Source organism: Coenobita brevimanus, chromosome 60, assembly GCF_032717465.1.
Source record: "Coenobita brevimanus isolate Jiangsu-jjx chromosome 60, ASM3271746v2, whole genome shotgun sequence".
Lineage (NCBI taxonomy): Eukaryota > Metazoa > Arthropoda > Malacostraca > Decapoda > Coenobitidae > Coenobita > Coenobita brevimanus.
The window spans coordinates 5,200,059-5,216,163 of NC_137013.1; the positions used below are offsets into that span (position 1 = coordinate 5,200,059).

The 16,105-nt window shown below is 44.6% G+C and overlaps 1 protein-coding gene across 1 annotated transcript in view; it reads right to left on the minus strand.

The window, feature by feature from the left end:
* Positions 1-3,479: 3,479 nt before the first annotated feature.
* Positions 3,480-16,105, minus strand: part of LOC145403136 (uncharacterized) — a 108,879-nt gene continuing 96,253 nt past the window's right edge. The window contains exons 8-9 of the mRNA XM_080274962.1: positions 13,939-14,434; positions 3,480-6,089 (exon numbers count right to left, since the gene is read on the minus strand). Coding sequence (XP_080131088.1) covers positions 3,480-6,089; positions 13,939-14,434 — 3,106 coding nt within the window. The remainder of the gene's footprint in view (positions 6,090-13,938; positions 14,435-16,105) is intronic.

Below are 16,105 nucleotides of genomic sequence, written 5' to 3' on the forward strand. Positions count from 1 at the left end.
TTGCAAATAAAAGCATCCCCAGGTCTGTAGATGGTTGTGTTCATGAGCAACGACATGGAGAATATGATTAACTTTTAGCAATCATGGCAAGATGTAGTGGTGCATGTGTGCACAGCCAGGACTTTGGATTCATTCTCAACGTGATAACTTCTCCATTACTAGAAAACTAGACACAGATGCATCCAAGGCATGCCCTATGGCACTATCACTAAGTACTTTCCTAATATCCTTGGAAGGAGGCTTGGCAGGGGTGGATGAGGCAAGGGGTCCATATGAGGTGGGAACGGAATTGGACGAGAGGTGTAAGAAAACATCGTCCCACATCTGGCAAAGACAGGTATGTTTGCCTCAGGTGGCAGGAGTCTACCCCGACCCTTTGGTGACAAGATCAAGTGGCGGCCACCTCAAACCACGGCGTGAAAACAATTGCGGTTCTGACCAACACCCAGTGGCGTCTCTCAACCTATTTTGCGTCGGTCCCAACCGACGCCTGGCGAGTATGGGTTAAGTGGAACAACTATAAAACAACTAGAAAAATTACAAAACAGACATGCTTTGATTGGAAAGCACATAACAGATTCATTTATTATCTAATCCAGTGTGAACCCATGAGAAGCATAGAAGCCTGGGGCTAGGAAAGTTGGTTCTGACATTTTAAGATGAGAGTGACCAGTCTTAACTCATCCCTGAGTGGCATTACATGGGCAATGAATCCTAACCATCCCTTGGATATAAACCTGCACCAGTTCAATCCAACTGGAGAGCCTTGATTACCCACTACATCAAGAAGCGCCATAATTTGGCTATGTGGTTACCACGCATCGTAGTAAATACTTTCCTGATGTACAGGAAACAATTTGGCTTGCCACTCAAGTGAATAGTCACCTGTAGACAGAAGAAAAAAGAATGAAGGAAAGAAATACAGAAGAGGAAGGAAGGAAAGAAGAGAGGAAAGGGTAGGCGGCCAAGAGCAGCATCCCAACCTATCACCAAAACCTAATGATAATAATAATAATAATAATAATAATAATAATAATAATAATGATGATGATGATAATAATAATGATAATAATAATAATAATAATAATAATAATAATAACAACAACAACAACAACAACAATGATTCACTCTCATTTTAAATATCAGGACCACCTTGCCTCGCCCCAGGCTCTTACACTCCTCATGGGGCAACACAGGATTGGATGATGGATGGAATGGATAATAATGATAATACAGTACATATTTTCTGATTTCAAAACAACTTTAAAATGAATCATGAGAAGGTTTCTACGAAGGTATTACTTTACAAGCGCACTGATAATAAAACAACTGAACCATTTAAAACTAAGACTAACTACTATATGCATCGTATCATTACAGCCATCCATCCATCATCCAACCCTATGTTGCCCCAGGAGAGGTGTAGGAGCCCGGGGCTAGGCAAGTTGGTCCCGACATTTAAGATGAGAGTGACCAGCCTCACTCATCCCTGAGTGGCATTACGTGAGCAATAAACCCCAACCATCCCTTGGATATAAACCTTCACTAGCTCAATCCAATTGGAGCGCCGTAATTACCTACTAAATCACCAGGGGCCAAAATTTGGTTATATATTTACCACCCAGCGTAGTAAATGGTTTTTGGTGTACAGGAAACCATGTGGCTTGTCACTCAGTGTAGAGTCACCCAGAGGCAAAAGGAAGAGGAAAGAATGAAGGAAAGAAAGACAGAAGAGGAAGTGTAGAGTCACCTGTAGGCAGAAGGACAAGGAAAGAATGAAGAAAGACAGAAGAGGATGGAAGGAAAGAAATATAGAGGAGAGGAAAGGGCAGAAACCTGAGAGCAGCTCTACATCGAGTGAGTGGATGGTGAGTGCCCCCCAAATCTGCTTCCCATGTACATAATGCTTGAAGAGATCTTAAGCATGGTTCTGTTGGAATATGTATAAGAACAAAAGGAAACCGTAGCCAGAAAGTATAATAACTTTTTGTTACGGCTATGCTATGCTGGTAACGTGTTCCAAAATATTACAACTTCCCACACAAATGGTTCTGCAAATTTGTGAGAATTGGCTATTTGGTTTTATGGGTAGCAATGGAACCCTAATAAGCAAATTTTCTGAAAATTACTGTGGACAATTTTTATCTATCTATCTATCTATTGCCAGACACCACAATTCTGCAAAGGGTGGCCATTTGACACTGAGTTAGTTGTTTTACAGGGAGGGGCACCAACCCTCCACCAACCCACTTGTTGACACGTAATTACATATAAAAAGAAAAATATTGAAAGACAATACATAACAAGGACTCTGTTATCTCAGTTTTATGTACCAGCCATAAGGATTCTTGAAACATGTTTTCAGCATCGGGGTCACTACTGTATATCCCCATGTCAATGCAAAATGATAGGAAAGGCTGGAGCCTCAACTGACAGAAGACTGAAATACATGGATGAATTATGTATGGAAACGCACATGAAAGAGAGTCTACCTGCCCCCCCTCTGACACAAGCAATTTGACAGAATATACTGAATGTGTATGTGATGCACACATATAAATAAGCTAGAAAACATTCAGAGAGCGCATATCTCCATCAATGCCACTGCCATTAAAAAGGATCCGGATCTGTGGAGATATTTTGTGGAATACATAGGGTCTGGATCCGCCCCCAAATTTAATCAATTGTTTCTTGACCCACTGCCAACTTTTCCACATAATTTTATTGAAATTCATTGAGAACTTTGGGGGATATTGTGTGGGATACATAAGATCCAGATCCATACCTGCATCTGTCCCCAAATTTAATCAATTCTTTCTTGGCCCATGGTCCACCCTTCCACAAAACTTCATTGAAATCCATTGAGAACTTTTGGAGATATTGTGCGGGATACTCCGGATCCTGATCCGGCTCTGCCTCCAAATTGATAAATTCAATCAATTCCTTCTTGGCCCAAGGCCCACCCTTCCACCAAATTTCACTGAAATTCATCGTGAACTTTTGGAGATATTGTCCAGACAAACAGACCAACATAGGCAAATACATAACTTCTTCCAACTTCGTTGGCGGAGGTAATTAATAAAAAACAGTGCAGATGCTTAAGCTTGTAATGTGAAGCCAAGATTCTGAACACTTGAATGATGTGTGAATGGCTGTGTGGCCCATTTTGCTGGGTATGCTGTTCATAGTTCTATTTTTATCTATCTGCTTCCTGTGTATGTGAATCTTATCTCACCCCATCATTTTATGGAAATAAGAACTGGGATGATGGTGATGAAACACATGGAAATATTTAAGTAGTGCACCTTCTTCACTATCTCCAAGAATGTTACAGTATGAGAAGAATCAGCTAGCATCATTCTAATAACCATGTCCTAGAACTTTACACATAGGAGTACCTTATCTGTCCTACTAAGAGTATTGCATATGGTGCTACTTAATAAAATTAATACCATGTACTGATATTTTAAGACATGTACTCATGTAGAACTATTTTGAAGAGGTGGAGGAGCACAGAGCATTTCATTATTGAGGTAAATGGCACCATTGTAAGCTTTCTTGAGGTAGTGTTGACAGATCTTACTGCAACAGCACCTGAAGTAAAACTGAACAATGTTTGCACTCTTCCTTAAGAAACTAACAAGATGACTGTGCGAGGTTTTATCATGACCTGTGGGGTGCAAAACTGAAGAAACAACCAGTGAAAAGGGCTCAGGAGCCTTCAGGCTTTCCTTGCTAGCCCAAATTCTCTCAACTAAGGCCATGATTCCACGCTGGGTCAATTGTGTTTTCTCCAAGCTGATAAACTGGGCCAGACCAAGTATGTCCAGGAGAACAGTCAACCATCTATGTTCTTGAGGCTGGGTTACTGCAAGGTCATTTAAACGTGTTAATACACAACACACACGCAGGTCACCACAAACATCTCGTCGCATTTTCAATACAGGAGAGGAGAAGCAGAAGCTGTGGCCTGAGTAACTGTGAGTCTCTTTGATTAGCTCCACCACAGCATCCATTTTTTTACAGTATTCTTCAAGATTCATTTCCTTACAGATACATGGGGCAGCAAAGCAAAAGTCACAGCTAGTGCTTTCACTTGTTACTACCAGTTCCTGTCCCAGCTCTCGACCTTTTTCTGCCTTTTTAATGCTTTCCCTTTCCTCTTTGGTCAAGCGTGGCTGTTTGTGCAGCAGGTCAGTTTTTGTAGTATCATTCATCATACACATACGTTTGAGATCTTGGACCAGCTGCTGGTTGCTGGAAAGTTTAATGTAGCTCCTGAGTAATGCAGTGGCTCCTCTAACACTTAGGTTTGTGTCCAGCAAAAGGAGACGCCACACCCCATATTCTCGCCAATAATGGTCCAAAAGAAAGTGATTAGAGTCGTCTATGAAGCCAGCACTGCGCAGCATAAGGCGCTGGAGGCTACGAGGTATTTTAAGACCATGATTCAGTTTAAGGGCCCATTCCCTGTACTGCAGCTGCCCATCAATTTTTTCATCTTTCTCACTTTCCTCAGCCATCTCAGAGTTCCTTGTTAATGTACTGCCAGGCAAATGAAGAGATGGGAGTGACTCTAACTTCCCTGACTCAAACCATAAAAAGAGACAGGAAAGACCAGTGAATTTAGATAGATCAAGCTGGAATTTTTGGCAAATGTAAATGTTGCGAAGGCTAAGATAGGTGAGGCACTCAGGTGCATCTAGAAGATCAAGAAGATTTTGTATTCCGGAGAAATACTGGATAGTAAGATAAAGAGGGGCTGTGTCTAACCAGGGCACTTTCATCCTAGGTCCGGTTGTTGCTGCCTGCTCTTCTACTTTCAAGGTGACTTTAATAGCCATGTAACAAAGAGATAAGAGCCCCTGGCAGGCAAATAACTCAGCCAAGGATGTTTTATCACAAACTCTCACATCTAACACCTTCAGCCCTTGCATGCTAGGACAACGCAAGAATTGAGGGGTATCTGAACAGACCAGGGGACCCACGTATTTAGTCACCGTAAGATTTCCACCACTGGCATGGCCGGCTCTGGCTATGCTCTGGGCCAGGGCCATTAATTTCCTTCTATACTGCAGTGGGCGATCCTCTGCATGAATGATAGTAAACTCAACAGTGGCATAAGAATGTAGAGACGGCAAAGAATTGAGCAACTCCCAAACCCTTGTGATTAAAGATGAGTTGCAGCCAGTCTCCAGCTTGATAACGATTGGTTTGGAAGGCACCACCAGCGATAATACTTTAGACAGCTTCTCCACTACACTGTCATTCAATGCTCGACACTTAAAATGCCAAGTGGTTTTGTGTGATACTAATTCTGCTAGCAGATTCAACACATCTGGTTGAAACCTACAGTCTTCTGCCAGCCTCATTAGGAATGGCCACTTACTTAAACTATTCTTCCTGGACTCTTTTTCTGTTACAGGCTCCCTACCCTTTTTACCATTACCACCCATACCACTACGCTTCCTATTGCTATTGTCCTCATTTTCACTTTCATCCACTTCCATGTTCTCTTGTTGTAGGGCGGCAGGAATATCTAGGAAACGCATGAGATAACCCTTCATAAAAGGTAGTATTGCTTGGATGTTATCAGTATTATTGAACCAATACCATGACACAAACCTGAAAACTCGCTTAAAGAGAGGACACTGATCCAGCCATATGCGGCATGCCCTTTCAGGTGATGATACAACATAAAGGGCTGCCAAGTAATCCTCCACAACACAATATCTAAAGGTAATTCCACCATCCTCCTGCACCATTAGAGGATCACGAACCTCATGCGGCACCTGGCTAATTTTCTGCTGAGAATAATATTTCCCTCTGTTTGACTGAATCATCTCAAAGGCCAATTTGCCAAGCCTACTGAGGCCATCCTGAGCTGCAGTTGTGCTAGGTACACGGGCAGCCACATAACATTCCAGCATCTGACACAAGGGCACATTGCCTGTACATCTCAGCTCAGAGAACACACACACAATATCAGGCCGGGTAAGCACACCCCGAAAATGACATGTCCGGTATGATTCCACCACCATGGCATGCTGATCAGGGTCTGGGTTCAGGGACAACAGCATCTGCTCCACCTGCATGACAAATCTGCATTAGCTATCTACAGTGACTTTCCAAAACATTGTTTACAACAAGGTCTTTACCACTAAATACTGCAAGTGAAAAATATGGTAAATAAATGTGGCTCTCCATTTTGTCACAGCAAAAAATTAATATTTTTCCTTTTGAGTTTTTACAAAACTAGCAGGATAATAAGTCCTGATGTGGAGGTTCAATGTTGGCAATGGGGACTGGCTTATTTTGTGAGTCATATTTCTGAGGACTGTCCTCTGCTATTGTGCCATGTTAGTGAGGATTTTTGTAACACTGTGTCATGCTTGTGAGGAGTGTTGTAATACTGTGTCAAGTTAGTGGGGACTGTTGTAACAGTCATGTTTGTGAGGACTGTTGTAATACCGTGTCATGTTAGTGAGAACTGCTACATTGCTGTTTCACATTAGTATGAACTGAGAAACTGTACATGTTACAGAGGGCCATTGTAATGTTGTTTCATACTAGTAATGAGTGCTATAATAATCTCATGTTAGTTAGGGCTGATGTAATACAGGGTAATATTATTAATAATGGAAGAACATGGAAGGAAACACGGGTTAAAATGAGTTGAGCTTCATTCCCGACTAGTTTCGCCTGTGGCTTCTTCAAGGGTACTGAAAAACTTACGGACAGGTTGAGCTTCTATGCAAGTGATGGGGAATCGCCCTCTGCCAGCTGCCAGACAATGCCATCCTGTGTCCTGTCCCAGGTGTGCGTCACTCACTAGACCAGCGGTTCTCAAACTTTTTAGTGTGTGTGACCCTATTTGGAAAGTATTACGAATATATGGAGTAGATGGGAAGTTGTTGAATGCTGTGAAGAGTATGTATGATGGTGCTAAGGCTGCAGTGCATGTGGATGGTGAAGAACTAAGTGAATTTTTCTCTTTGAAGGTTGGGTTGAAACAGGGATGTCATGTCTCCATGGTTGTTCAATCTGTACATGGATGGGGTAATAAAAGAGGTACAAGGTAGGGTAGTGGATGTTGGAGTGGCCCTGGTGAGAGAGGATAGTGTTTGGAAACTCCCTGTACTGTTGTTTGCAGATGATACTGTGTTGTTGAGTGAAGACGAAGGGGAGCTGCAAGGCTTGGTGGATGAGTTTGGGAGAGTGTGTAAGAAACGGAATCTAAATGTGAATGTAGGGAAGAGTAAAGTGATGGTCTTTGAGAGAGGTGAAGTCAGTGAATGTACAGCAAGATTGGATGGTGAGGAATTGGAAAATGTGAGTACGTTTAACCCCTTAACCGCGGGTATTGTTTTGGTCTGACTGTCCTCTCCCGCGGGGGTTTCAGCCAAATGTAAACAAACCTTTAAACCTTAATAACTCTGCACAGAATAAAGCTAGAGAAAAAAATAAGGTACCATTAGAAAGTACAAACCTTCAGCTTTCCATTGATGTAGGTTTCATGACTTCGTTGACTTTCACAGGACGGGGAGAGCCGTTAGAAGTGAGGGGTGTGAAATAACTATTTTACGCCCCACACACCAGTACCAAATGCCAACCACTCTCTCATAATAGTAATATAAACATATATGAACACTGTACATACGATAAACACCCACTCTGTGTTCACTGAGGTAGGTAAAAGGCGCCCGCTCTTCACTGCGGCTGCGCCTCACTTCACTGCGGCGGCCCCCCCTCACTGACGTTTCATGCGATCTTTTCATTCTTTCTAACTTCTAATATTATTTTACATATAATATGGGCAATGTACATTATATTTACAATGCACTTATTACTATATTGCGTCACTGGCGCATCACAGAATTACATAAGTGCCGCAGAATTCCACAAGTGCCGCAGATTCTCTTATTACAATATCACTTATTATACTGGCCAATATTTCCTTTATTTTCTAGGCAAAATATCCCTTATTACTACATTATCCATTATACAATTATTGGCAAAGCACGCCCCCCCCGCCCCCCCATATATCACTGTCACTTTCAGTATTTACTCAGAGAGTGGTACTCGGCAAAGCACGGAGTTACACATAGAGCGACTTGGCATTCAAGGCACTGGTGTGTGCTCATTTTTCTCGTCGCAGGCCTTCGGGTGGTGGTTGAACATACTCTGCAGCGGCCCTGTGACAACCTGCCGCCTGCTTTAGGAGGCAATTTCACAAGCTGGTGCCGGCTCATGTAATTGCGGCACTCAAGACGGTCAGGTTGTGTGTCAGAGTGTCGCCTCGGGATCAATGCCGTCACCTGACCAAATCGTTCAAGTAGCTGCTGCACGACAGTCTTGGAAAACTGTCTCAGTGATGGTTGCCTTATGCCCCCGACTTGTGTCTTGTAAAGAATGAAGGCATTGAGCATGCACATATCGAGCATGTGCAGGCAAGCCTTCCTGTACCATCGGGTGTTTCTCCTGAGACAGTCTATTTCGCCAATCATCATATCAGACTTATCAACGAGTCTCATATTTACATTATAATCAATGACGGCATCAGGCTTCATGATTGGCTCTCCCGTCCTGTAGCTGACCTTCCCAGTTCTCTTCATTTCCCCTTGTGGATGGTGCTGATCATATTGACAACCTTCTTGTCATGCCACCTGATCGCAAGAAGCTTGTCTGACTTCTTCAGGTGAACATCTCCCCCTGGATGATGATGATGCTTCGGGGAAACTAGGCCACTCTTTCCTATAGCTCCGTACAGTGCCAACAGTGCCAATGCCGTGTTCAGCAAGGTATTTGGAGAGTTTCGGTGCTGTGTAATAATTGTCTGTGTACAGCACATGATTACCACCAAAATACCTCTCCATCAGCACTTTTACAACGGAGCCAGAGAAGCCAAGGGGGTCTTTCCTGTTCACATCCATTGTGCTAGCCGAGTAAATGACAAAATCCATTATATACCCCGTCTCACAGTCACACAGCACAAAGAACTTTATCCCAAAGCGGTGGCGTTTGCTGGGGATGTACTGCCTGAATTTGAGACGTCCCTCTGAACAATACCAGGGACTCGTCTATGACGACTTTCTGCATAGGCCTGAAAATCGCATAAATCGATCCCTAATCTTGTTGAGGAAATCCCTCACTTTCCACAAAGGGTCAGTTTGGGACGGGTTGTCATTATCAGCTTAAGTGCAGGTATCCAAGCAGCTGTCGGAACCGATCCCGTGACATATACTTTCCGAATATGGGGATAGTAGTTATGTCATCCACGAGCCAGTACTCCTCCAACTCATGTCTCTTTATATGGGGCATCAAAAACATGAGTGCAAAAAACATACAGCTCTCTGATCCCGACAGGCAACCACGACACTTGCTTTGGCGAGCCAATAGGTCCCAGCCCTTGTGCTGCACACTGAGTTGCATACCTATTGGTCTCATCGCTGACATGCTGCACAATTTCATCATCAAGGAAGGCCAGGAAGTAATCAACAAACTCATCACCTGCGTTGCATGGGAAGGCAGGCTGTATTCCAGCATTTGTCATATCAAACGGTGGATTGTGTGGCTGGAAATCTCCACCGTCAGTCCAAACAAATGCATCAACTTGCCCTGTGCGTGGTTCCAGTGGCAGGGGCAGGTTGCATTCCACTCGTTTCCCGTGAGAAGGAGCTGATGTAGAGGCAATGGGTGAGGCAGGAGGTGAGGCAGGAGGCAAGCGGGAGGTGGGTGAGGCAGGAGGCAACAGGGAGGGGGTGAGTGCGGGGGCGGTGAGTGGGGGGTGGCGCGGGTGAGGGAACTGAGCGGGGGCAGGCGGGGGGGTTTCTGACCTGGTGCGTGGTGAAACTTGACCCTTTCTACCCCGCTTATCACCTCGCTTATCGCCTCGCTTTATCGCCCAGCTTTGCCCTCCAACTGCCACGCATCCCCTTTGTTCTAGGCCTGCCTGCACGGCCTGCCTTCCCTCGCTTTGCAGGCTTTGGTAATTGCACTCTCAGATGATGTAGACTGAGGAGAGGGCACGACAGATGATGATGATGATGATGATGTGAGGGCAATTGGGCTAGGGGAACGGGAAATTGATGGGAAATGCGTACTAGGGCCTGGTGTGGAGACGGGAGCCTGCGCTTTCACTCCCTTGCCACGTGCAATACCAGATTTGCCCATAGGAGCCTTTCCTTTCCCAGAGTAAGTTGGGGGTGGTGGGGGGGAATCAACACGATCACTTTCATCACTGTCACTATCAATGGAAAATGGTTCACCACCAATCACTGCCAAATCATCACTGCTTGCTGTGAGTGTGTCACTTTCACTGCCACAATCAAGAGTAGTACTTACTGTTTTGTCCAGCTCAGTTCTAATTTCAGGAGTGCTCAACCCCTTCTGCCTCGCCGTCGGCAGTTCCTTTACCGGTGTAGAGGTAGAGGGAACACTAGCACTAAACATTGTAGAGGAGGAAGCGAGCGACGATGAGTCGGGACGGAGCGCCATTATCACGCACAGAGCTGGACAGATACTGACTGACGCGGGTCAGGGCAGGGGTGGGGGGGGGTCCCCTCGGGGTTGGAGGAGGGAGGTGTGGGATGGCTGGCGTGAAAGAACTCGACAGCTACTCTTGCGTGAGAATATTTGCGCGCCGGGAAAACGCGCAGTGTTCAAAATATCCACGATCATTCCAGAATGCCACCCGCGGTTTGGTCCAGTTTTGTCGCCGTCATTCTGGAATGACACCCGCGGTTAAGGGGTTAAGTACTTGGGTAGTGTGATGAGTAAGGATGGAGGTTTGGAGGGTGAAGTGCTTGAAAGGGTACAGCAGGGAAGAAAGTTTGCTGGTTCTTTGAAAGCAGTGATAAGAAACAGGGAAGTAAGCATGGAAGTGAAAAAGTTACTACATGACAGTATTGTGATACCAACTCTAACGTATGGAAGTGAAGCCTGGACGTTGTTAGAAGGACACAAGTCAATAGTAAGAGCAGTGGAAATGAGTTATTTAACCCTTTAACCGCGGGTATTGTTTTGGTCTGACTGTCCTCTCCCGCGGGGGTTTCAGCCAAATGTAAACAAACCTTTAAACCTTAATAACTCTGCACAGAATAAAGCTAGAGAAAAAAATAAGGTACCATTAGAAAGTACTAACCTTCAGCTTTCCATTGATGTAAATTTCATGACTTTGTTGACTTTCACAGGACAGGCAGTGCCGTTAGAAGTGAGGGGTGTAAAATCACTATTTTTCGCTCACACATCATTATCTTCGCTCATACACCATTACCAAATGCCAACCTCATTCTGATAATAATACTATAAACATATATGAACACTGCACATACGATAAACACCCACTCTGTGTTCACTGAGGCAGGTAAAAGGCACTGTAATTACCTGCACTTCACTGCCACATCAGCGGTGTTGTAATCACTATTTTTCGCTCACACACCATTACCAAATGCCAACCTCATTCTGATAATAATACTATAAACATATATGAACACTGCACATACGATAAACACCCACTCTGTGTTCACTGAGGCAGGTAAAAGGCACTGTAATTGCCTGCACTTCACTGCCACATCAGCGGTGTTGTAATCACTATTTTTCGCTCACACACCATTACCAAATGCCAATCACATTCTGATAATAATACTATAAACATATATGAACACTGCACATACGATAAACACCCACTCTGTGTTCACTGAGACAGGTAAAAGGCACTGTAATTGCCTGCACTTCACTGCCACATCAACATGTATTGTCACTCACACAGCTGGACAGATACTGATGCGCGCTTGGTCAGGGGTGGGGTGGGGGGCCCAGGGGGTGGGAGGTGGGGCCCCAGGGGGGGGAAGAGGGAGGTGGGGGTCGGCTGGAGTGAAAGAACTTAATAGCTACTCTCCCTTGAAACAATTGGCGCACGGAAAAAACGCGGGGTATTCAAAATATTCACAAACATTCGAGAATGACACCCGCGGTTTGGTCCAGTTTTTGCAACGTCATTCTGGAATGACACCCGCGGTTAAAGGGTTAAGAGGAGCCTGTGGAGTCACATGGAGAGACAGGCTGACGAATGAGGATATAAAGGAGCGTTGTGGTGTGGATGTGGATGTGATAGGCATTATGAGGAACCACTGAGGTGGTTTGGCCATGTGGAGAGGATGGAGGGTGAGAGACTGACAAAGAGAGTGTATGTGAGTGAGGTGGAGGGGGGAAGAGGGAGGGGGGAGGCCGAGGATGAGATGGAGGGATGGGGTGGAGAGGTATATGAGAGAGGGGGGTGTGAATTGGGAGCAGGGCAGTGAAATGGCGGGGGACAGGGCGACGTGGAGGCGATTTGCTTGTGGCCACCCCAAACGGGATTGAGGCGTCTGGCAATATATAGATAGATAGATAAACTCTATTTGGAATATTTCAAGACTTCACAACCCACAGGGCAGAGAGAGAGAGAGAGACAACATCGTAGTTATCATGAACATGCCAATAGTGTAATAAGGATAATTACTATTTCAGTTAAATAAAATACACTGAAAGAATTAGGCCTATTCAATGTCCCTGCGACCCATCAAAATTCCTCTTGCGACTTTTTTTTGGGTCATGTCCCATAGTTTGAGAATCACTGCACTAGACGATCCCATCCCCCAGGGGTATCACGAAGGTGCAGCTCCCTCCACGAGGCAACCACCTTACCTGCTTTTTTTACCATATCATGTCTCCTTTCCTCTGGTTAATGTTTTTACTGGTTGTGATGCACAAAGATTCTGCCAATGTTCTCTGCTGTTTTGAAAGTCCTTTCTTTAATATAGGTATACCTCAATATACAATACCCTTAGATGCAATACCCAAGCTTAAAGAAGGGGGTAGAAATACCACCATACCCCGCTTAACAATGGCCAAACCCCAGTTTAACAATTAGTTTTTATTTTTTTATTTTTTTTTACCAATTTTGATGACATTTTAGACTAAAATTGTGTGTTCAGGTTGATTTATAAATTATTTCAGACTCAGATTAATGTGTTTTAGCCATAGGTAGGGTGAACATTGTCATTTTGGTGTACAGTTTACTAAGTTTAGCAGCCGTGGCTCAGTGGGTTAGAGCGCTCCGCTCTGACCGAAGGGTCGGAGGATCGAATCCACCCAAGGGTCATTGGTAGACATCAGGAAGGGCATCCGGTCATAAAATGCTACACGCTCCAAACCAAAGTCCTCTACCCAGGGGCAACGCCTTAGCCCTTATCCAAAAAAGGGGTACCTGGCGTAAAACTCACTCTAATATTTGACAATTTTCAAATTTTATTTGTTGGTTTTAGTGAGTTAGTTACAGGTGTTATTTAGATTGGCTTTAAACTTGTTTTGGGACTCATTTGGGTGGGTTTTGGACTTGGCTAGGGGGGATACCCAAGGCTGAAAAACACATCTCATTACCTGATATGTTAAATCTACCCCGATATATGATACCCCGCCTAACGATGGGTTTTTACCTAACCACTGGCATTGTTAAACCAGGGTAAACCTGTATTGAGGCATGCCTCAATATTAATGAATGGACTCTCAAACAAGAGAGAAAAGTGGAGGAATCTTTGTACAACACAACCAACATTAACCAAAGGACAGGAGACATGATATGGTCAAAAACAGCAGCTAAAGTGGTTACCGCGTGGAGGGAACGGCTGCTTTAACGATATCCCTTGGGGATAGGATCGTCTACTGAGTGTCGCACACCTGGGACAAGACACAGGACAGCACTGTCTGGCAGCTGGCAGGGGGCGATTCCCCGCCATCTACATATAAGCTTAGGCAGTCTTTGAGTTTTTCAGTACCCCTGAAGAAGCCACAGGCAAAACTATTCGGGAACAAAGCACACCTCTGTTTCAACTGTGTTTCCTTCCACCTCCTTCCCACACTTGCCATAATGTCTTTATATTACTAATATGGACTGACCTGAGTTGGTGTAAGTTCCTCTACAGCGAGGTAGTGGGGAGGGGGTGGGTCCTCTGGTGCACCAGAATGAGTTATGAGCCAGGTTCCATGAGTGGTCCCACATTTGATATCAGTCAAGCGGTGAACATTCCAATCAGCCAGGAAGAGTACCTCATCAGATCGTTCTCTAAGAGCTTGGACTAAAACTTTTGCTGGATACGTTTTAAAGGATCTTGGTGCCACTCTCTCTAGATCCTTACTAAGCTGGTTCCACAGATTCCCTGGTGTGTGCTTACAACAGGCAGGGCTGGGGGTCAGTACAAGGGGACCTGAACCTAGAGGGTCATGAGTAAGGGCATTAGCCAGTTTGTCCACCAAGGAGCTTTTTCCAACACCTGAGGATCCAAACAACAGTAGTGGGTGGGGATCCAGTTGCTCTGGCTTTGCACGACAATGTCCTAGCACAAACTCCTCCAAGCTCTCTAGGATATACGATGACTCTCCCAGGCATTCCTGCCTGTGGAAACATAAGCGTCTAAGAAAACATTACCCTAGGACAGTTTTTATTATCACACCAGTTAGTTAAGCAATCACTTATATACATTCATTTTGTCTGCAAATAAGTCTCTTTACATAAAATTACACAGTAAACTCTCAATTATTCAATGTACAGTGGCCAAGGAGGTGTCAGAAGGTGACATATTGACAGACAGGGACATAACACCCTCCAAACCCCCAAAGGGAGTCTAACCCTCTATAAAACCCTATACCTATACTGTACAACTGTTCAAGCATGGAAAAACTCTTAAAACCTGTAACAGGCATGATAAAATGTCACTGTACAATACTGTCCTGTACACTATACATTCACTGTACACCTGACTCCCAGAGGCAGTCAGACAAGATGAGGCAGGTTAGCAAGGAGGCTGAAAGAACATAGACAGACCTAACCAAGCATAAGAAGAAAGACAGACGAAGAATGAGTGACAAATAAAACAGAAGCCGTTACGGGGGAATAAACTAACCAGAGAGCAGCAGAAGAATTTTCCGATACAGCCTACGCAGGCTTGGCAATATGATTGCTGCTGCTGGTGAGAGGTGGTTTTGGTGGAGGGGGAGGGAGGACGGACCAACACATCAGCAGTTGAGATGAGACACACGAGTGGGAAAAAGGTATGAAATGTACAGATAAAGAGGGAGTTATATATATTCAATACTGAACTTAACACTTTGGCATGCCCTGCGCGTGTACCTCGCTACACCACAAGGTCAGCCAAGGGTTGCCAGGCAGCAGGCAGTTACTCGCAAATGTTTATACAGTGAGTCCTTGATATACGAAAGGGATAGGGACCAAAAAAAAAACTTTCGTAATTCGAAATTTCGTATATCGGAACGATTTTCCCCATTGAAATATACATATAAATGGAGGGATGCGTCCCAGGACCCTCTCGGACCCCCACCCAAACTTTACCCCCCCAAATTAAGAAGTAAACAATACCTGTATACAACTGTAGAGAAGGAGGTGGCCATATTCTTGTACATCATCTTTTTCTTCGTCACAGTCACAATGGTGGAAACAGCAAGGCCTAAAGCACGCCCAATCTCCGAGACTCCCTGCCCCTCCCCATGGGGTCTTATAATTTCCAATTTCCTTTCCAGAATTACAGTACGGTGCTGCTGCATCTTTGCAGCGGGCTCCCCCAATGCTGGAGATGATGCAAGGCGCTTGGGAGGCATGGCGAAACAATACGAAAAGGTGAAGGGCTGCGAAAATATCCTCACGTACAGCGAGGCTGTGAGGAGAGGAGGGACGTGGACTCAACTGAGAAGTGAGCAAAAATTTGTTTACCAGAGAGGGGTTAGTTCGTTTTCTCTCAGCAAGCGAGTGCGACGCTATGCACTGCGCCCATTTTGAATTTTTCATACAGTATTCCATTAGCCCCTTCATAGGTGCTGGTCTTGAACAACACTTCACTGTTTCGGTGTCAATGACGTTGAGTTAGGGCATTATAAAAAACTGTGAACAATTACGGGAAGGGAATGAAGGTCACTGGTGTGTGTACATGACCCTACTCTACCATCCCATCAGTCAGGCGTTCTCTTCACTCCAGATGTATTTGGCGATGTTTACATGCTTATGTTACATGCGCCCTAATTTTGAGTAAGTTTCTTTCAGCAAGAGAAAATA